General features: G+C 41.2%; 1 protein-coding gene across 4 annotated transcripts in view; it reads left to right on the top strand.

Annotated features, from left to right (window-relative positions):
* Positions 1-22,989, top strand: part of PTPRM (protein tyrosine phosphatase, receptor type M) — an 840,737-nt gene that overhangs the window by 739,698 nt on the left and 78,050 nt on the right. For all 4 annotated transcript variants that reach the window (XM_025365055.1, XM_025365057.1, XM_025365054.1 and 1 more), the window contains 2 exons: positions 8,165-8,241; positions 12,568-12,604. In XM_025365055.1, the coding sequence (XP_025220840.1) occupies positions 8,165-8,241; positions 12,568-12,604 (114 nt within the window). The remainder of the gene's footprint in view (positions 1-8,164; positions 8,242-12,567; positions 12,605-22,989) is intronic.

The raw sequence follows: 22,989 nt of genomic DNA, 5'->3' as shown, positions 1-22,989 counted from the left end.
GGCTAGACCCTGGCCCGGAGAGAGGGCCCCTCCCAGCTGGTAAGCCTTCAAAGCAAACCTGCGGAGCAGGGCTCATCAGTGGACAATTGGCATTTCTTTTGGATTCTTTGTCTGAGTGACTCCCACATTTGCCAGATGGCAGAAATGTCTGTGAGGCATTTCCTCATAAAAATTTGATATGATTTAGCCTCAAGAGTACCCCAAGGAATAACTGAGTTTTCCTAAAAGAATGGTTGATACCTGTTTGTCTTTGTAATTGGCATCTGATTCAAGGTGAATGATATTTCAAGAACATATGGTGAGGGGCATCCATATACTGATTTATTTGCCCCGACAGTCTATGTCTGTTGTTTTCATAGTCATCTGAGAACTTTGTTTGAAAGAGGACACGTAAGAATCTGCAGTTTCTGTGCCAAGTCATTCTTAGACATCCAAGCAGCAGAGTATAGCGGGGGTTCTGTGGCTGTAAGACCCAATCATTTCACTTTGTTAGCTTTTACATTCACTGACATAATGTGAGTGATGGTGATACTTTCCTATTTCTTGCATTCTGGAAGACAGAGGGATTAACTTGAGAAGTGCTGACCTGTTTCAACCAGGAAATTCAGCCTCATGTGGCTAACAGATACCCTATTAGATAGTACAGATCTAGACAGTCCTGTGATGACCAGCCTGTTGCTCTCCATGGCAGAACACATGTCCTGCATTCTCCACCCCAACCAAACCCCTTCTAGAGACTTACCCCACTCTCACTGCTAACACAGGGATCTCCTGGGCTGGAGGTAGATTCACTTGTCAGTGTTCACCTTATTTTATCACTGAAACAAAAATTCTTCATAAACTACATGATGTATGACTGTTATCCTCTATTAGACAGCTATAGAGGCCAGGCATGGTGGCTCACACCTGTAATCCCAGTACTTTGGGAGGCCATGGCAGGCAGATCACCTGAGGAAAGGAGTTTGAGACCATCCTAGCCAACATGGTGAAACCCCATCTCTACTAAAAATACAAAAAATTAGCTGGGCATGGTGGCAGGTGCCTATGATTGCAGCTACTCGAAAGGCTGAGATAGGAGAATTGCTTGAACCCAGGAGGCGGAGCTTTCAGGGAGCCAAGATCGCATCATTGCATTCCAGCCTGGGCAACAAGAGTGAAACTCCATCTCAAAAAAAAAAAAAAGAAAAGAAAAGAAATAAAGCTATAGAGTCACTGTCACCCCTGCATTGATTTCATCAGGGAAAGGGAACTCACCATCTCAGGAAAATCTGCCTAGCAAAAGAATTCACAGGACTCTAGGCTGCAAGCCCACGAATGCCCTTTCCCAGGATATCAGGGACTAGAGTGGAACATGAGGAGCTGTTATACAAGGGAGGGACGGAAAAAATGTACTTTTTTATTTTGGGAAAAATACACATAGCATAAAATTTACCATCTTAACCATTTTTAAGTTCAGTGCCATTAAGTACTGTTAAAAGACAAACTTTAGAGAAATTAAATTTAGCCAGGCTTATTTGAGCAAAGACCAATTCATGAATCGGGCAGCCCTCAGAAACAGAAGAGGTTCAGAGAGCTACACCTAGAAGTGTGAGTGGCAGGCTTCTATAGGCCAGACAGAGAAGCAAAGTAGAGAAATCACCCAATTGGCTGCAGCTAGGCATCTGCTTATTTGAGCATGATGCGATGAGTTGGGAGTTGGCTGCCTGATTGGTTGAAACCCTTCCTGTTTTATGTATCCCCGAGCACATGCTCCAATAGAAATAAACTATGAAATATAAATGTAAGCCACATGTATAACATTAAATTGTCCTTAAATCCAATAGCCACACTAAGCAACAGAAAAAGAAATAAATTACTTAAGTTTAGTAATATATTTTATTAAATCTAATATGTCCTAAATGTCAACTTTTCAACCTGCAGTCAGTATAAAACATATAAAGGAGATATTTTACATTCTTTTTATCATACTAAGTCTTCCAAATTTGATACGTATTTTACACTTACAGCACAGTTAGGATTAGCCTCATGTGGCTAACAGATACCCTATTAGATAGTACAGATGTAGACAATATAATAATGTTTTGCCTGGTTTTTAACTTTACATAAGTGAAAGTATGTAACATATATCTGTGTTATCCAGTATTGTAGCTACTAACTATATGTAATTGTTTAAATTCGTTAAAATTAAAATAAAATTTCAGTTCCTTTGTTACTCCAGCCACATTTCCTGTGCTTAGTAACTAGTGTGGCCTTTGTACTGGTGAGCACAAATATAGAATGTTTCCATCAGCGCAGGAAGTTCTACTGGACAACATTGGTATACACTCTTCTGTGTACTGCTTTTTTTTGTTCAACTATGTTTGTATGATTTGTTCAAGTTGTATGTAACTGTAGCTTGTTCATTTTCATTACTAAATAGCATTCCACTTTATTAGTATGATACAATTTATGTCTCCCTTCTGTTGATGGACATTTGGATTGTTTATTTTTGTCAGTTGTAAATAATATTGCTTCAGTATGTTTCAAGACACACACAGCATCCATTTCCTCATGGCTGGGTCATAGGGTGTGGATGTCTTCAGTTTTACTAAATAGCAAATTATTTCCCAAAGTGATTGTACTAATTTCATTTCCACCAGCAGCATCTGTGAGTTTATATTATTCCACGTCCTCACCTGAACTTGGTGTTCAGACCTAAATGTTTTGCCTTTCTAGTGGGTATGTGATGGTATCTCATTGTAAGCTGGGCTTTTTTTCACTTACTCATAAAAATAAATGTTTATTAATTATATATTTATCAATATGTATTTATTTATACTGTTATTTTCATAGAAGCATGCACACAGAAGGTGAAGATGAATATAAAACACAGCTCCTCTTAAATAGTTTTTGTTTTTATGGAGACAGGGTCTTGCTCTGTTGCCCAGGCGAGTGCAGTGGCGTAATCATAGTTCACTGCAGCCCCAAACCACTGTTGCTCAAGGGATACTCCTGCCTCAGCCTCCCTAGGACTACAGGTGTGCACCACCATGCTAGGCTAAATCTTTTTTTAATTTTTGTTTTTTATAGAGACAAGGTCTCTAAAAATAACAATAAAAATGCCATGTTGCCCAGGCTGGTCTTGAACTCCTGAGCTCAAGCTATCCTCCTGCCTTGGCCTCCCAAGTAGCTTGGTCTACAGGCATATGCCATCACATCCAGCTAAAGTATTTTTGATGTGCAGGAGAAATAAGTCATGTCTATAGATAACCATATATAAGAGCACCAAAAAGGGAAATCAAAGGACTATTGACATTTAAGGAAGGAGAATTTATACCCAACCACCTACTCTCTATCTCTATTCCGATGGTAAACACCTCAAATTAAATATATCCGACACTGTGCTCCTCATTTCCATCACCCACCCCAAGCTGGCTTTTCTCCATGGTTCACATCTTAGTCAATGGCACCATCTTCTGCCCTGTTTCTCAGGTGAGAATCCTAGAAGTCAGCATGATACCTCTTCTCATCCACATCATTATGGTCAGTCCTATCCGCTCAATACCCCTCAGATTCGGCCCTGTCCACTAGCCCTTTGTATGCTAAGCTGCCATTGATTTCCCAGGACTATTGCAGTAGCCTCCCCATTGTCTGCCCACACCCACCAACCCAACTGGAGCCCTTCCAGTTCGTCCTCAACAATAGCAGGCATCTGAGGAAATGAGGCATGCCCCTCCCTGTGGCTTCCGTGGTGCTCAGGATGAAGGTCCTGATGACTTGGCCTTCCCTCCTCTCTGTTCTCATTTCCCACCACTCTCGTCCCTGGCTTCTGACAGCACATTCCTCACACCAGCCTTCTTTGGTTTCCTGAACATACTAGATCCTTCCTACCTCCTGGCCTGAACACACACTATCTCCTGGACTTGGAATTTAGGAGCTCTGCCCTGTCCACTTTCTATCTTCATGGTTTCAGCTTCAATGTCCTTTTATTAGGGAATTGTTTGCTAGCTCTTCAGAGTAGCTCAGGACCCATGCCATTCACTCTCATAGCTCTCTGTCCTTTCCAACTTAGCACTTATCAAAATTGTATTTAAGTCACTGTTTAGGCAATGACTGTTTAATGTGTTTTCCATTGCCTTAAGTCCCATGAACTCAAGGACCATGGATCTAACTTGTTTACCACTACATATCCCCAACACTTAGCATGGTGTTTGGCGTATAGCAGATACTCAAAAAATCACTGAATAAATGAGAAGACCTTACTGAGACATGTGAGTTAAATACTGAAAAATTGGCAGAATTTGTACAGTTAGAGATGGATAGGAATGATTAGATAAGAGATTTCTAGAAGATGAAACAGCTCAGTATTCTGACAATATTAGACAAGCCTGTATTAAAACTGAAATTTAGGCTGGGCATGGTGGCTCACACCTGTAATCCCAGCACTTTGGGAAGCTGAAGCAGGTGGATCACTTGAGGTCAGTGGTTCGAGACCAGCCTGGTCGACATGGTGAAACCCCATCTCTACTTAAAATATAAAAATTAGCCAGGTGTGGAGGTATGTGCCTGTAATCCCAGCTACCCAGGAAGCTGAGGCAGGAGAATCACTTGAACCCGGGAGGCAGAGGTTGCAGTGAGCCGAGATTGCGCCATTGCACTTTAGCCTGAGCAAAAAGAACAAAACTCCGTCTCAAAAAAAAATTTTTTTAATTAAAAATAAAAAATAAATAAAACTGAAATTTGAAAAGGCACTGTGGACCCATTCAGGGTATCTTGGATGATCCTGGACCACCAGCCATTCATTAGCCTGGAGAAGAGTTCAATCCTTGTTGCTCACTTGCTGTGTATTAGGAAGGGCCCCGCACGTGGGACTGCAGCCTGTGCCTCTGTGCTGTGAATGGAGTCTCTTGGAGCTGGGTATGTGGCCTTGGGGAAAGGAACTCTTAGGGATATTCAGATTGTATGTGACACTATCTTTGACCACAAGACATTATAATCTAGTAGAATCAATAAAAGAAAAAAAGATACTACCATGTATATAAAGGCAAAAACCATCTCATTCTGTTAGGAAGTCAGCCATACTGTGTCTTACAGGTTTCTCCATCCTGAGGGGAGAAAGGGCAATTGAATCTGGAGAAGTAGCAGCCAAGTTAAATGTTGGGGTGTGGGTAAACTGATGGAACTGTAGGAGATGATGGTAAAACTCTACCTCAAAGGCTCTGTTGATAGGAAATAGGAATTCAGTCTTGGTGGAGACTGGCGTCCCTAAAGAGAACCTTCCAGAATAGTCTGAGCAGCCCACAGTTGGTAAATCACAGGGAATGAGCAGCACCCATCCTGAGGCACTCAGAGAAATAAAGCACAAAATAGAGGGGATTCTGACGAGGGGGTACAACAGATCTTCGAGACAGGCCTGCTTAGATTGCACGATTCTAATGTGGTTGGTTGCCTGCCTTTTGAAAACCTGCGCAGGGAAAGTCTGGGTATCCAGGAAGGTGAACCTGACCTCCCTTCAGAGGAGCTGACGAAAGCCCGGTGTGTGTGGAGTAGCCGTGATTCAGTTCTAGAGTGCCTCTTTCATTCTTGAAGCTCAAATGGCATTGCCAGTGCTTATGGCACCCTTCTGTGCAGTAGTTGCATGTAGGCACTGGCTCTCCTAAGATACACAAAAGCCATAACAATCTACACGTGCCTAGTGCAGCTGCTCACCTCTCCCCAGCCCCCAATAGTGGCAAAACATATATAGGGAGCCACTGGTTTTAAGCAGCAAAATGTGTCCTAGGAAATTGGTTCTTAAAGCAGATTGCCATGAGGAAACATTCTGACTGCCGGTGAGTCTGTTCCTCGGGTTGCTGTTATCTGCTTGGACATCATCTATAAAAACAGCAAGAAGAAAAATGTGGGTGGCAATTATATAGCACATGATGATAATAACTGACATCTATCCATCCCTTCGTGTAGCTTTTTTTCTGATCTCTTTATGTGTATTATTTTGATGCTCACAGTAATCCCACAAGGTAGGCACTCTTCATCTCCATTTTACAGTGAAGGAAGCACAGAAAGATTAAGTAACTGGCCCAAAACCACACATGAAGGATTCTAACCCACCAGCAGCAATTCTCACCCGCACACTCGACCCCAGAACTTGCTCATCACATAGTCTCCTTTGAGCAGAGCAGGAAGACACGACCTCCTCTCAGCTTTTCTCCTTCTCTGGCCCAACTTGTCACCACTAAGTTTCCAGATAAACTTATTGCACCCAAACTAATGGTGAGGCACTGACATGAAATATGTGACTACCTGTCATGAAGTGGAAAGCCCCGTCAAGGAAGGAAGGTTAGAAAATTGACACCGATTTCCTTCTGCCTGTGCTATTGACAGCAAACAAAACATTTACTCAACAGGAGGTTAAACTCCAAAAACCAATATGAAATTTTGACTTTCACCCATTAGCATTTCAAGGAATGGGTCCAGGTCAATACTTGCTCCAGTGACCGGGGGTAACAGCGTCCGTCATCTGCAGCTCTCGTGGCTTTTATCTCAAAAGCTGTGGGCTTCATTTCTCACCCACTAACCCAAATGAAATGTTGAGTAAAGTTAGCATTAGAAAAAGGCGGTCGCGGTTTAGAAGCAGGGTTTCCCACTGCTCCGGCAACACTGGAAGTGAAGTTTTCCGGAATGTTCTTATCAGGCCGCCCTGTGCTTTCCTTTCAGGGCAGCTGGCTTTTATCTGTTCTGAATACTGAGTTTTAGCATACACTTTAAATGGAAGGAAGGGTCCCTCTGCTAAAAGGAACCGTAATTTAGGTAAAAACTTTTTAAAGGATGTATATTTTCAAAAAACAACAATGCACCTTTTATTTCTTCAAAGTTATTTTGGGGGTAAACCTGGTATGTTCCAGGCTCTAATCTAAGGGCCAGGGACAGAGCAGTGATCAGTGCAGGAAAATTCTGCCCTTAGGGTGCACATCCTTTCTTTTTTTTTAATTTGTAACTTTTTCTTTCAATAGGTTTTGGGGGAACAGGTGGTGGTGTTTGGCTACATGAATGAGTTCTTTAGTGGTGATTTCTGAGATTTTGATGCACCCATCACCCAAGCAGTGTACACCGTACCCAGTGTGTAGTCTTTCATCCCTAACCCCCTTCTCACCCTTTCCCCTGAGTCCCCAAAGTCCCTTGTATCATTCTTATGCCTTTGTGCCCTCTTAGCTTAGCTCCCATTTATGAGAGACAACATATGAAGCACATCCCTTTTTAAAATATGGATTTGGGGCCAGGTGCTATGGCTGACACCTATAATCCTAGCATTTGTGAGGTTGAGGCAGGAGAACTGCTTGAAGCCAGGAGTTTGAAACCAGCCTGGGCAACATAGCTAGACCCCATTTGTGCAAAAAAATTAAGGTAACAAATAAAATACAATATACATTTTCAAGGAAATGATTGAGATACATCAATAGTACTTGCAGATAAATTTTTTTACTCAGGAAATATTTAAATATAGCTAATTAATACCATAAATATGAACCCTTTATAGTACTTATGTCTCAATTTGTATTTTCATTGAATCCTGGACACAGCCCACTTTGAGGCAGATAGTGTCATCCCCTTCTCCAGATGAGGAGGCTGAGGCTTGGTGCCCTTATTGCCTGGCCTGTGGTCGCATGATGGATGGTGACAGCTTTGCTCTTGCTGGCTGATGCCTGCAGATACAGAGATAGTACTTAGGGAATTCACCAGTGACTAAGGCTAGGATCACATCTACACATCCCAGAAGCCTGTGCTGTGAGTTTGTAATCATCATTTGTCAAGCTGGGTGTCACAACCTTCAACATCTCAGGGTCTGTATGTGATTTAGTGAAGTCGTTCAAACTTCCAATCCAAGAACTACTTATGTTTGTGGTTCACAGGATTGTTTGTAAAAGTGTCAAACCTTTGTCAATGCTTTAGGCCCATCAATGATCAAAGCATAAGTTAATGAGATTTACTGTAAAATGTAAAAAATTATAAATCCTTCCCAATTTTAATAGCAAAACAGGAAGTAGAAGGTGTATAGTATGTAATTCTTTATCTTTAAAGCAGAGTGTATGTGGGTGATCTCTATGTAATATGCTTACATTCTGGGGCTCAGAACCACCTACCAGATTGCTTTTGTTAATTGTTATTTTCTGTCCCTTTTCCTTTGCAGACGATCATTCCCGAGTGAGGCTGCAGACAATAGAAGGAGACACAAACTCAGACTATATCAATGGCAATTATATCGATGTATGTATTTTGTTATTTTTTAATTGATATGTAATAGTTGTACATATTTGGGGGCTATGTACGATATTTTGATACGTGTATACAATGCATAATGATTAAATCAGAGTATAAAACTCAGTAAACCCAACCATTCTGACATGTACCAGATTGTGTGTCTGCTGTACAATTGTTGGACATACATTGGGCTCAATCTAAAAGCAAACACATGAATATTACCCTACACACCACAGAACTTAACAGTGAAGATACGGTCACTCCTTTTCTCAAGGCAGCCCATTTGTTGGTGAATTTCTCTGTAGCATTCTGTGCCTTCTTTGCCATCTCATGCTAATGTGGACTAAGAAAATGTTACTTCCATTTTTTTGTCAACAATTTGTATTATTCGACACTTAAAAAAATCTGTTTGCATATTAATGGGACAAAACTCTCTAATTCCTAATACAGTGATTTGCAATCCCTTGTCATCACTGCACTTTTAAGTTGTCTTCAAAGTAGTCTGCAGCTGTTCACCAGGACTTCTAATGCAAGCAAGACATGTCATTAAATATGTAGGCTGCTTAATTATTGAAGACTGCCTCTTTGTTCATTCTGCATCATGTTAACTTAATGTTTTACATTAGAATAAATTCTTTAGGAGACAGCATGTTCTCGGTTGAAAGAATGAATGAAATCAAAAGTAGACTGAAAAATCAAGGGAAAGGTGCTGTTACCTCCAAGGCCCAAGTTTACATTAAACACATTTCTGCTCCCTTGTGGTTCCGAAGGCATACTCTGTGCTTGGCCATCATGCTATTGCTTAGTCTATCAATACTTCCACAGACAGGATTAGTCTATATATGTGGATTGTTTTGCTTTCTTGATTGAATATTACTGACATGCTGCTAAAAGTAAATAGCGTCACAATCTCTAAGAAAGTTATCTAAAAATAACTATGAGAATGTTATGTTTAGTGCTAATTAGACAAATTTGACATTTTCAGTTACGGATTTGTGGGTGGGGACTGGGGTATGATTATTTCAAGAATAGTTCATATCTCATTCATCAAATGAAGACCCCTGCACTATTTTGATAACAACCAAAACCATATCCACTCCAGGTTCCACTTATTTTTTATTAAAACAAGTTTTCTTCATAAGGTGCATTGCACTTCCTCCTTTATTCAGCAGATGTTTAGTGAGTACCTCATGGGAGTCCTCAGATGTCCCAGATGAGTTATCTCCTCCTCACAGTCTCCCAACTCAGAAGCTAAGAAGCTGAAATATGAGTGTCTTATCCAGTCCACTTACCTCCAGGCCAACTGTGGCACGTCTTCCCTTGAGAGGCACCAGGGGACACCGCTCACACTCCAGTCCCAGCTCCTGCAGTCCCTAATGGGTGCTTGAGTACAGGGACAGTGTCCTAGGCATCTTACATCCCCTGCACCCAGCACATGCCTGAATATGGAGAGAACCCATAGTAAGTGTTTCATGAAATACCAACTGAAGGAGTCATTGTGATCAGATTAGGCATCATAGAGGATGTAATTTGAATGTAAAGCTTTTTAAAGTGAGTAAGTGGAAATGCAGGAGAGAAGACATTGCAGCTCAAGGAAGTCACATACATGAACAAGGCTATAAAGTAATGAAAAGACTGGAGTAATGAGTTTGAATTTTATTTTAAGAGAGAACAGCCAATACTGAAGGCCCCTTTATTCTCTTAGTCAATAGATCTTATTGAGTACTTATGCATTATTTACCTTTCTAGGTGCTAGCAGGAAAACTGTGAACAGTTCAAACCAAAACCAAAAAAACCTTTGACCCAATGGAGCTGCTGTTCTAATTAGGAGAAATGGGCAATAAATTGAAAAGTTAATTCTATATGGTCAATTAGAAAGTTGTATGTACTGCAGAGAAAACTAAAGCCGTAAAGGGGTGCTCGGAGTGCCAGACCTGAAGGTCCTGATGGCAATTTTGAATCAAGTGGCTGTAGTCAGTCCCAATGAGAAGGTAGCAAGTGAGCAAGGAAGACGAGGGGCTGAGCTACATAGATACCTGGAAGAAGAGCATTCTGGGCCAAGAAACGGCCCAAGCAAAGGCCTTGTTGTAGAACTTGTGCCTGGCAAATTTGAAGGAAAGCAACCAGGCAATCATTGGCATGGCATATAGGGGCCTGGGGAGTTCCATGATATAGGGGAGACTTCATGGGCCAGGTCAGGTACAGAGTTGTAAGGACTTTGGCTTTTACTGTGAGTGAGATGGGCAGTTGTTAGAGGGATCTGAGCAAAGGCGTGACGTGATCTGGCTGCTGGGAGGGGAGTGAACTGCACGTGGCCAGGAGAGGAAGCAGAGAAGCCTGCTGTGTGGCTGTGGGAATGAGCAGAGAGGTGACAGTGGAGGGGAGAAATGGCGAGACCCTTGAGCTACATTGAAGGTAGAGCCAGTAGGATTTGCTGGCAGATTGGCTACGGGGTGCAGGAGGGAGAGAGGGGTCAAGGATGCTGAGGAGAAGACGGTGGGTAGAACAGATTCAGGTAGCGGTTGGGGGAAAATGAGGAGTTCAGTCTTAGGTGTGTGAAGCTTTAAATATATATTAGACCTCCCAGTGGAGGTGCTGAACAGGCAGTAGATATGCATCAAGATTTCCAGGAAAAGGTCTGGGCTGGAAACAAGAATGTAGGATTCATCAGTGTACAGATGAGCTTGAAGGCCATGGGACTGGAGGAGCTCACCTGGAGAGTGAGAGCAGATGGAGGAAAACGTCCAAGAACCAGGCCTTCCACATCAAGTTGAAAAGGAAGAACCAGCCAATGAAATTGAGAACAAGTGGCCAGGGAGGTAGGTAGGAAGAAAACCAGGAGAGTCATATCCTGGAACCAGGGAAGAAAGTACTTCAAGGGGATTGATCATACTGATGCTGCCGATGGTCAAGTAGATGAGGACTGAGAAATGACGGTGATGTTCAGCAATACAGGCCCTGTGGACTCTTTGGACGACTTCACCATCAGATGAGTTCCTCCTGTCTACTGGGCACCTTGCTAGGCCCTCAGACATATAGTATAGATAAGTCAGGCAAAGTTCTTGCCCTAGTGGGACTTACCAGCCGATGAGAAATGAGTGATGTTCTAAAGAGTTCTATTTAATATTGGTCATGGTTCTGTAATTTGAGACCTACAGCAAGTCAATTGTATAAAAGAATGTGTTTGCTTTTGTTGTTCATTGTTTTCCACTTGTTATTATGGGCAAAATAATCTAACTTATGCATTTAAGTTATCTGAGAAATCTGAGTTTTCTCTTCAAGTTTCTTTTTTCTGTTTTCCAGCCAGCTTTGGGCACAGTATTTTGGACAGTCTTGGGGGACAGAAGTAGAAAGTATTAAGATCCATGGTGATGTGTTACCTGGGTGTAATTTTCTGAGTTGATTTTTTCTTTCCCAGATATTTATCCTACAATTTTTTGTTTCCTTTTTTTTTTTTTTTTTTTCCCCGACAGGGTCTCACTTTGCCACCCAGGCTGACATATACAGTGGTGCAATCTTGGCTCACTGCAGCCTTGAACCCCTGGGCTCATGCAAATCCTCCTGCCTCAGTCCCCCAAGTAGGTGGGACTACAGGTGCATGCCACCACACCTGGCTAATTTTTGTATGTTTTGTAGAGATGGTTTTTGGCCATGTTGTGCAGGCTGGTCTCAAACTCCTAAGCTCAAGCAGTCTGCCTGCCTCAGCCTCCCCAAAGTGCTGGGATTACAGGCATGAACCACCACACCCAGCCCTTTTTCTTTGGCCTCAATTTTTATCTGTCTTGTTTCTTGCAGGGTCATGATAAAAGGAAGGAATCTTTCAGAATTTCTGCCTCTTTAAATTCCTGGCCCTTGCTATAGTAGCATGTCATGGTATTATCAGTGTTTAAGAATGGTTTTGAAGATCGGTATTGATATAACTGTCTATACCAATACAACAGAATATGCGTTAAACCCCTGGCATATTGCCACTAACATCCCAAACACAAATGAAATTCTGTTGCAAATTCTCAGCCTGTTTGCACTTTGTAAGAGTAATGATCATGGTATTTCAGAGAATCCATAAGTTGTTAGTGTTTCTTGCTCATCCATCATCTCATAACCAGTTATGACTAAGTTACCCACACCTTTGGTGCAAGCATCAGAACTGTTGTATTTGATGCACCTCCACTAATTAAGAGAAACTCAAAGGTGCTGGGTTGGCCATTTAACTTTCAGGTGATGCAGCTATTGGCATTTGTGTGCACATTCATTTCAGCAAAGTTAGCATGTGACTTCTCTGCTATTTATCGATTTTATGTTTATCAAATATTCTCTTTTATTTATTTTTAGGGTTATCATCGACCCAATCATTACATTGCTACCCAAGGTAAGTTTATTTCTACTTTCTTATCTTTCTTTGTTTCTTTTGCCTGCCTCCTATCATTTTGTACCCACTTCACCATCCTTCAGGAAGATATTGCACATTTATTACGGTTCTAGCCATCAACAGGTACTCTCTTGTCTTCCCGTCAGACATTCTGGTCATGTAAATCGTTTAGTTAGAGCTTCATGTTGAGATCATTAGGAGAAATGTGTCCATCAATTCTTTATTGAATTCAATCTGTCCACCTTAGGAGTAAGTCGGACATTTGCAAAAGTAGATATATAGATAGCCATTCCATCAATATACACCAGCTGCTCTCTACACAGGGAACTGTGCTGGTTGCTGCTGGGGAGCCAGGCTGAACACAGCAAGCACCCCCTTCTCACAGTGGTTTTGTTTAGTGGGGAAGGTGTGCAGTCACCTGTATGTACTTTAGTAGGTACAGTGCCAGGTGACGTCTGTGAGAGGAACAGATACAGATAAAACATTAGGGGCATTTGGAGCAGGAAGGGGTTGCTTTCAGGTGGGATGACTCAAAAACCATTTTGTGGCAGAGGTGAGATTGGGAACAGGCCTTCTGAATGGAGAAACATCATGAGCAAAGATCTGGGAGCAGGAGTTTAGTTCTCCCAGGTGGAAAGCAGCTGGTGGGTCACATTGGCTAAAGAAAACAGAAGAAAGCTAGAGGACATGTTGAGGAAGCTAATGGCAATGGTTTTTGAGTGATTTTCCCAACCTATGAAGTGGGTCACCTGCAGAGGGTGGGTGTCATGAGAGAGCTGAGGTTTTAGAGAATGAGGCATCCTAAGGGATGAGTCAGTGAGTCAATATGGGATGGACTGAAGAAGGAGTAAGAAGCAGAGAAGACCCAGTTAAGGCTGAACAGCGCACGTTCTCCCCATTTTATTATTTTATCATTGTTTCCAGCAATACTACATCCCAGAAACAGTAGCAGGGAAGTGAAAAGGATGTGACCTGCCAAAGGTTATGCATGGGGGAGGGGTCTACACAGAAAGTCAATGACCAAGGGAATCAAGGATGCCAAGGTAATTGGGTTGGAAAGTCCAGGCTTGGAAGAAGGGCAATCAGAGGTGTCCACTGGACCATGATGAGAGGGAAGGAACTAACGGATTGAGGCTAGGTCCCATTGATGAGTCATAGGTTAGGAGAAGAAGCCGTTGTAGCCAGAGAGCAGAATTCCAACACTTGGATCTGCACCGTGCAGTAGAACTTCCTGCAGTGCTGGGAATGTTCTCTGTCTGTGCTGTCCGATATCGCAGCTACAAGTCACATGTGGCTCCTGCATGCTTGAAATACAGCTACTACAAATGAGGAACTGCATTTTGAATTTTAATATTGATAGAAATAGCTACACTTGGTTATTCCCTGTGGTAGCATTGGACAGCAAGGTTTTGGGGTGGAAAAGCTCCAGCTATAGCTGAAATGGAACCACTGTGGAAGCTGATCCTGCCCCATGCCTCGTGAACCTGGGTGACACCACACAGAGTCCACAGTCTCACATCACCACTAGGTTACTCTGCACTCAGGTCTAGATGACCTGCTGGAGCTCCCACTGTCCTTCATCATCTATGACATGAAGTTGGTAATGGCTCCTTCCAAGGTCACTTTGCTAGCCAGACGCAAAGTCGTCTGTAGAGTTTTCAGTGTGAACCTGGCACAGAGCAGGTCCTACTACATAGAGATTGCTGAAGTCTTCAGGAAGCAAGGCTCAGCTTGAGCTCTTACCTATGGGATAGAACAAGGACACATGTAAGAGTTCAGTCCTAGACACCTCCTAACCCTGCCGCTTCCAAACGGAATTCATCAATGCCTTTAGAGGAACCTGTTGTTAGGGGTTTGAAATTCATTCTAATCGCTTTCAGAATGTTCTAAAGTAAGCGTCACAACATCAGATTTAATACATTTTATGATAATTTGACATTAACAGTTTTTGTAAATTCATGTGAAAATTTCATTGTAAAATATCCAAAATACTCCCGAGCTTCTTATCTCTCCAATAACTTGATTAGCAACCTGTGTTTTCATAGATAGCAAGAACATTAAGTTGCTCTTATTTGTATTTTCAATATTGAGGCCCTCTAGATTAATGTGACTAAACAGCTGAAGCAAAGACTGAACTGCCAAGGTCTAGACATGGCCCATTACCAGGCTTCCTTTCTTTTGTCCATTGTCTCTGCCCCTCTCCCCCTGTAGGAGATTATTCTTTAAAGAGAAATGTCACTAGAGAAGGTCACTTTCTGCAGAATTAGCATGAATGATACTTAATAGCTCAGTAACCCTCTCTGGCAGCATTCACGTGTTAATGAGCAAATGTATTTGTAAGTGGATAAGAAAGAGCAAATGTGATCAGTTCGCAGTAGACAACCAGTCTGCCCTTAATGGAGAAGGGCACTGACTAATGCCCTGTTTACCAGGTCGTGGCAGCCTTTCCCTGGTACAAGGTGGGGTGCAGACTGGACTTCTCAAACTGGCAGTACTAACGTCACTGCTGGTGGTGGTGCAGGGAGAGGAGGGAAAATGAATGAATATTTTTAATCTAACATGCAGTCAAGACTATACATATCATACTAAGAATAATAACATTCAGACCATGATGTTCAGATGAGAAAGCGAGAATCTTCTTTCTATTATATACCACAAGCATAATGGACTAATAGCCTTAGATTACCAGTAATCAAGATCACTGATGATAATCGGCACTAATTGGCATGGACAGGTGGAATATGTTCGTAGATCACCTTTGTTGAAAAACAAACAAACAAACAAAAGACATTAATACCTCCAAGAGGCCAACAAAATGGGCGATGAAGACCAACAGGCAGATGCAATCTTTAAATGTCGTCTTGCTCTATTTTTCCTCTCTTTGCACTAACATAATTCTTTAAAATATATTCACAGCAGGAACCTATGAAACTATACAAATGGTCCAATTTGCTGACAACCAATTTTACTTCTAAAAGTTAGTAATGCACAGATGTTCATCAAGTTCCTTCAATACAGAGGACATATTATAAATTTATGTATTGGGTCTCCTCCTTCCCATCCACCCTCAGTTTTATTGATTTTTCTAACAGTAACTGACTTTGACCTTTGATAATAATGGGTGACGTTCCTGCAAATTGAAAGCATCCCATTCAAGCCAGATCTGTTGCTTTTTTTAGCATTAATATGTTCTTCCTATCTCCCCTTGGTTTAAATGTTTTCTGTCTGGCCACTAATATATGATGACCCAATATTAACTTCATCATGTCTGACTGACCAGACATTAGTACAACAGTAGCATTCAAGATTTGTGATTTAGCAAACCAGGGGCTCAAAGAAGAGGAAGTCGTGTCTGCTACCGCATGTCTGTACGTAGAGGCAGGGCAGAGTGGAGATTTCAAAAGCAGGCTCAAGCAAAGGGCAGAAGAGCATGCAGTGGGTAGGATTGCCCAGAAGTGATCATATTTCACAATCAAAATACAACCTTGGAGACTATGTGGCCTGCAAGCTGGATGAAGCCACACACGTAAGAACCGACTGGAGAGAGCACCTCCTGGCCTCATGGTGGCAGCCATGGGGCCCCTGAATAAGTGTTCTTTTGATTTTTGTTTGACTTTATCTAGAGACATGATCTCACTCTGTCACCCAGACTGGAGTGCAGTAGTGGGATCATAGCTCACTGAAGCATCGAACTCCTGGGCTCACGTAATTCTCCCACCTCAGCCTCCAAAGCAGCTAGGACCACAGTTGCACACCAAGCCTGGCTTATACATTTTATTTTATTGTTTGTAGATTTAGGGTCTCCCCGTGTCGCCCAGGCTGATCTCAAACTCCTGGACTCGTAGGATCCTCCCACCATGGCCTCCCAAAGCACTGGGATTACAGGCATGAGCCATTGCGCTCAGCTTTGTTTAGTTTTAATTTAAAAACTTACCTCAAGAGTCAGATAACTCAGGGAAAGACCATGCAAGGCTGTTACTGAAGAAAATGCTATGAGTCTGTTCTAGACATAGTTTGCCCAGCCCTGAGCATCCTTCCTCACTTCTAAGTGAGCATTTTCCAGACTCATCTGTGCACTGGGATGCCCCAAGAAAGAGACTCAGGCCTGATGTGCTCTTTCCCGTGTACTGCATGCTCACCCCCCAAAACCACATGGTTAATCCAGATCCAGCCCCTGCTTTCTAAGTTATGATGCTTCTCATGACAACACAATAAAAAGCAAATGTTCAATGATACAGTCATGTCTGAAAATACATGTTAATTATTATTGTCTTCGATGTTGTAACCTGAGCTATATAGATTGTTGAGATGCACACGTTACTCTTTTAAGTTTAGGTGCCTCAATGCCCACTTCATCATTTCTTTCTTTCTGAACTGTGCTAATTTGACAAGGTTGGCTACCTGATTGGGGTTCTGACCTTAGCCTTCATCTTGCCATATATAGTTTGTTTTTGTCTCTGTCAGTGTTAGCTCTGTACAGCACCCTTGTGGAGTCCAGGCCTAGAAAGAGGATCTCCCAACAGAAGCCCCCATGGCCACGTGAGAACAGGGAGACCCTTGTGCCCCCAACTGTGTTTTCCACAGGATTTGTGCACTCTGGCCCAAATGTCCCTCACCTTTGGGAGACACAGAACTTCTTTCAGAACTAATGAAATATCAAGATCATTTCCCCAGAAAGAAAATTTCATTTAAGGTAGTTCATGGACTACCCCCACCCCCCAATTTTATTTATGAATTATAGTAATTCTGTGGACCTCAGGTTATGAACTTTACTTTGGTCAGAAACATTAAAAGCTATTTTGGGATAAGACAGAAACCATAGACTTTATTAATCTTCTTTTTCTAGTATACTTTAAGTTCTGGGGTACATGTGCAGAACATGCAGTTCTACTTTTTTAAAAAACCGTACGTAGGGGTTAACAAAATGTCGTAGATTGTTTATAACTATGTGAAATACATTCCTGAAAGCATCAAAATTTTTACTAACTCTAACAAACTATTACTAAAATGTTTACTAGCCTAACTTTGTACTAAAAGACCCTAGAGTATTGTTATAATCGTTAGTATTTTGAACCATGGTCAGTTTGGGTTTGACGGTTCATCTCAGGCTGGGTTTTCTGCCTATATGTTATTTTGCATTTGTGCCTGAAAAGTTTATGCCTTTGCTCACTTTTCAACAATTTTAGCAATTATAATATATTAGAAAATGTTCTCTCTGAATGACAGAGACTAGAGTAGCTGGTCCTATAGCTGATGTTTATTTTTTAAAAGGAGGATGTAGTAGAAATAACACATGTACCACAGCCAGAAGGCTGGGATCCAAATTATTGTGCTGTCACAGAAAAGGTATTTGAACTTCCTAAACTTATTTAAGGTAGAGTCCTGGTGTTTGTAAATAGTAGTAATAGTCAGGACCTTACCAGACAGCACTCACACATACAGAGCTTATTTCATCTTTACCACAAATGTGGGGGATATATGTGATTGTCCCCAGTTTATAAATGAGAGGAAGGGAGACAAAGAGACTTGAAATAACATGCTCCAAGTCACAGACCTAAAAGTGCAAAGGCCAGATTCAGGAGTAGCCACTGAACTCCAGCATCAAAGTTCCTCCCACCTCACTATACTGCCTCCCATGGGTGACCTCGGGGATTACATTAACTCTTGTAAGTATCAATGCTTAGAGCAATTCCTGGCATGGAGCAAATGCCATGTGTGTATGACCTGATACTGTTTTTGAGAAACAGCACAGAATAGCTTAATGATTAGGAACACAGACTCTGGAACTACATTGTCTGAACTTAATCCCCAACCCTGGTTCCTCCGTTGGTAACTCGTGTGAGCTTGGACAAGTTACTTAACATCTCTGTGCTCATCATAAATGAAGATGAAAATAATCTACCTTGTAGGGGGCTGTTCTTTTAACTGTTAGGTTCAGGGGTACATGTGCAGATTTGTTATATAGGTAAATTGCATGTCATGAGGGCTTGGTGTACAGATTATTTCATCACCCAGATAATAAGCATAATACCCGATAGGTAGTTTTTTAATCCTCTCCTTCCTCCCACCCTCTACCCTCAAGTAGGCCCCAGTGGCTGTTGCTGCCTTCTTTGTTCCCATGTGTTCTCAATGTTAAACTCTGATTAATAAGTGAGAACATACAGTATTTGATTTTCCGTTCCTGCGATTGTTCACTTAGGATAATGGCCTCCAGCTTTATCCATGTTGCTGCAAAGGACGTAATCTCATTCTTTTTTATGGCTGCATAGTATTCCATGGTGTATGTGTACTACATTTTCTTTATCCAGTCTACTGTTGATGGGCATTTTGGTTGATTCCATGTCTTTGCCAATGTGAATACTGCTGTGATGAGCACACGTTTGTATGTATCTCAATCATGCATGAATCATATGGAATGATTTATTTTCCTTTGGGTATACAGCCAGTAATGGGATTGCTGGGTCAAGTGGGACTTCTGTTGTAAGTTCTTTGAGAAATTTCCCAGACTGCTTTCCACAATGGCTGAACTAATTTACATTCTCACCAGCACTCTATAAGCATTCCATCTTCTCCACAACCTCTCCAGCGTCTGTTATTTTTTCTTTTTAGAAATAGCCATTCTAATTGGTGTGAGATGGTATCTCATTGTGGTTTTAATATGCATTTTTCTAATGATTAGTGATGTCGAGCATTTTTTCATGTACTTACTGGCTGCATGGTGCCTTCTTTTCAAGTGTATCTATTCCTGTTTTTTGCCAAATTGTAATGGGGTTATTTGGTTTTTGCTTGTTAATTTGTTTAAGTTCCTTATAGACTCTGGACATTAGACCTTCACTGGATACATAGTTTGAAAATATTTTCTCCCATTCTGTAGGTTTGTCTGTTTATTCTCCTGATGGTTTTTCTTGTTGTGCAGAAGCTCTTTAATTAGGTCTTATTTGTCAATTTTTGTATTTGTTGCAATTGCTTTTGACATCTGAGGAGGTGTAAGATCTCTACAATGAGAATACGAAACACTGCTAAAGAAATCAGAGATGATACAAACAGTGAAAAAATATTCCATGCTCATGGATAGGAAGAAGCAATATTGTTTAAATGGCCCTACTGCTCAAAGCAATTTAGAGTCAATGCTATTCCTATCAAACTACCAATGACTTTCTTCAGAGAATTAGAAAAGACTATTGTAAAATTCAGACAGTACCATAAAAGAGCACAAATAGCCAAGGCAATCCTAAGTGAAAAGAACAAAGCTGGAGGCATCACTTTATGTGACTTGAAACTATGCTACGGGGCTACAGTAACCAAAACAGCATGGTACTGGTACAAAAGCATACACGTAGACCAACAGAACAGAATAGAGAGCCCAGAAATAGTGCCACACACCTACCACCATCTGATCTTTGACAAAGTTGACAAAAACAAGCAATGGGGAAAGGACTCCCCATTATTATTATTATTGAATAATAAATGGTGCTGGGATAACTGGCTAGCCATATGCAGAAGATTGAAACTGGACCCCTTCCTTACACCATATACGAAAATCAACTCAAGATGAATTAAAGAATTAAATGTGAAACCTCAAACTATAAAAATCCTGGAATATAACCTAAGAAATAGCATTTTGGACATAGGCCCCGGCAAAGGGGCCTTTTCTTTTTAACACCTAGTAAGTGCCCATTTACAAAATAATGTCCTTCTTTGCTGACCTTGAAAATATACTCTGACAAAACAGAGTAGGTCTTACTAATTGCATATGTTCATATTTCACAATGTAAGTAGTCTAATGTAAACCCATAAATAGCTAGTAACATGAACTTTTCATTCCTCACATGTGAATAAACTTAAGCTGTACATAGTTAAGAAGCCTTGGAACAATTCATAGAGATTGTGATCTGTGGAGAACTGTCCGTCCAGATAGGCCCCCGCCACATGCCATTGACCTTATCGCTGCCATCACTGTCTTCCTTTTATGCTCAGAGGATCCAGATGCTCAGTGTCATCTTTGAGGATGCCAGGTCATATTGGCAAAGACCACAGGAACTGATATAGAGAACCAGATATCAGATAGTCATTCACAATAAAAACTGTAGCCACCCATCAGACAGAACTGCCCAAGGTCAGGCAGGGGCATTCTGTGTGAAGAGGAAGATGCCTTGGCAGAAGATCACTTCATCATGAGCAGGGCATTAGAAGAAGGGGTCCCAGAGTTTCTTCATCATTCCATAAGTATGCCCCACCTGTCTTGTAGTGAGTTGGCATAAAACATAGGCTCAGTAAGAATACAAGAATGAATGAGTGAATGAATAAATGAATGGATTGGGAGTTACCACATGCCGCACACCACTTAGACAGTAGACTTATCTCAGCCAGGTAGAAAGGATGGCTCATGTTGGCCCCGGGAAAGCATCTACTTCCTGGGGTGGATTTTGGCATCATTATCTCCAACATCTCTGACTGTTTCTGTTTCAAGTTAAGGGCTGGTCAGCTTCTAGTCTTAGAAACACTTTCTTTACATATGGCAGTAAATCAAATCCTGTTTTTAAAGACAGTCCATCTGGTTAAAGTAACTTTTCTTGGCTGTACCCTGACCCTGTTTGTGCAACCCCTGTCCCCATACGTATGATCAGTGTTGTCTGCAGTTATCATTTGTCCATAATTTGAAAAAGAGAAGCCTAAAACGTTCCCTCCAGACACTTTCAGCTAGGAACAAACTTTTATGTGAAAATAATAAAAATGTGGGGAGTGAAGGTTTATAGTGGAAATATTTACAGAGCCTCAAACACTGCACAGGAGTTGAAACTTTGCTATAGTGACTTCATTCTTTTTGCTGTCAATCTGTTTTTCTTCTATATTTCTTCCACATACTTCCGGTATATTTTTAATAAAGATTTTTCAAAAAGAGAAATATGGTTTATATTTTCCCAGCTCAAAATTCCCCTTCAGGCCTCTGAAGCAATAAATAATAATGCTTTGAATACCGTACTGACTTTCCTGGGCAAGCCGTTCCGGTAGTGGAGGGTTCTCAGAGCGTCAGTGTAACTTCTGCACGCTCTGTAAAGCAGCTTTTGTCTCTTGCATTCTGGCCTCCAGATGGAGATAAACACTTGAAATTATTTCTCAGTAGAATTGAAAGAACTTTTTTTTTTAAATCAAAAGCTCAGCCTTCAGTAAACAACTTTTGTTTTTATTCTTCCAAGCACCAGTGCGGTTTGCACTTCAAGTGCAAATTTTGTGTTAGCTAACACTGTGCTTCCTGGCAAAGTTGTTCCTGCGTTGTCAGTGGGTTGTAGGTTATGTTTTGGATTCATTGGTTATTTCCTGTTTGAGACTAATTTAAAAGTATTACCTAGTGAAGTGGAGTATTCTCTGGCTTCCAAATTTAAATAGGGACGCTTTGAGAAAATGTGATTTATATACAGGCAAACAGTGACTCCATAAAAGTCATTGTCATAAGTATTCCAGCTACCCAGGGCCAAGTTTATACAGAACCTGCCTGCATTTTACCAACCATCTGTGGTTTTCCAAGAGAGAATGAACAATTGCAATTAGCAGCTTATCCAGAAACTTCCTTTTAAACAATAGTTTCTCCTCACTAGATTAATTTCAAAAGACAGTGGCCAATTAGCCAAATGGTCACTTTCGTAGAAATGAGAACATTTAAAGAAAGAGTTAAAATTAAAAGATGAAGTAAAAAATAGAGCATGTTGGGTAACATCCACCTATGTTATTACAGATGCTATAAGGAAAATGTGGCCCTCTAATAATAGAACCTAAGTTAATACAAAATAATTTGAAAATAAATGATGTCCTGTTGTTAAGCAGGCACTCAGATTTAAGGTGTCTTAAAACAAATGCTTTTTAAACCTTCAAGAGGATTTAGAGGTGTTCCTCATTTGAAGTAGAAAATTCATAGAATCTTTTAGAGGTGATAGAAACTTTAAGAAGCTTACAGTCCAGTCTCCTTGTTTTGTAATTAAAACAGTTGACACTTAAAGCAGAACTATATTTGAGTGACCTTCATCCACATAAGTTCAAAAGAGTCATATATGCAAAAGTATTTGCAAACTGCATGGACTAATGTTCATATTTTAATAGAGTGTGTGCAAATTTCAACCTAGGAGAAACCTCATGTGTTAAGACAGACCTGTTTCCCCATAGGGCCTTTTATTCAACAGAGAGAAAAAACTGTGAGGTTACATCTTTCTCCCAGGTTCAGCCCCTTAAAAGGAGAGAGCTGAAACTGATACCCATGTACTTTCCAAAGTGCTGGCTTCCCTGTGCCTCCGGCACCATGAGCCCTTGCAAAGCAAAGCTACTCCTTTATAGCCTGGTTCATTCAAAACTGAACAAAGGTTTCTGTGCACCTGTCACTTGCCAGAATCAGC

The sequence above is a fragment of the Theropithecus gelada genome, chromosome 18, assembly GCF_003255815.1.
Source record: "Theropithecus gelada isolate Dixy chromosome 18, Tgel_1.0, whole genome shotgun sequence".
Taxonomy (NCBI): domain Eukaryota; kingdom Metazoa; phylum Chordata; class Mammalia; order Primates; family Cercopithecidae; genus Theropithecus; species Theropithecus gelada.
The sequence above is the reverse complement of the archived record's forward strand: the minus strand, read 5'-3'. Positions and strand labels throughout refer to the sequence as shown.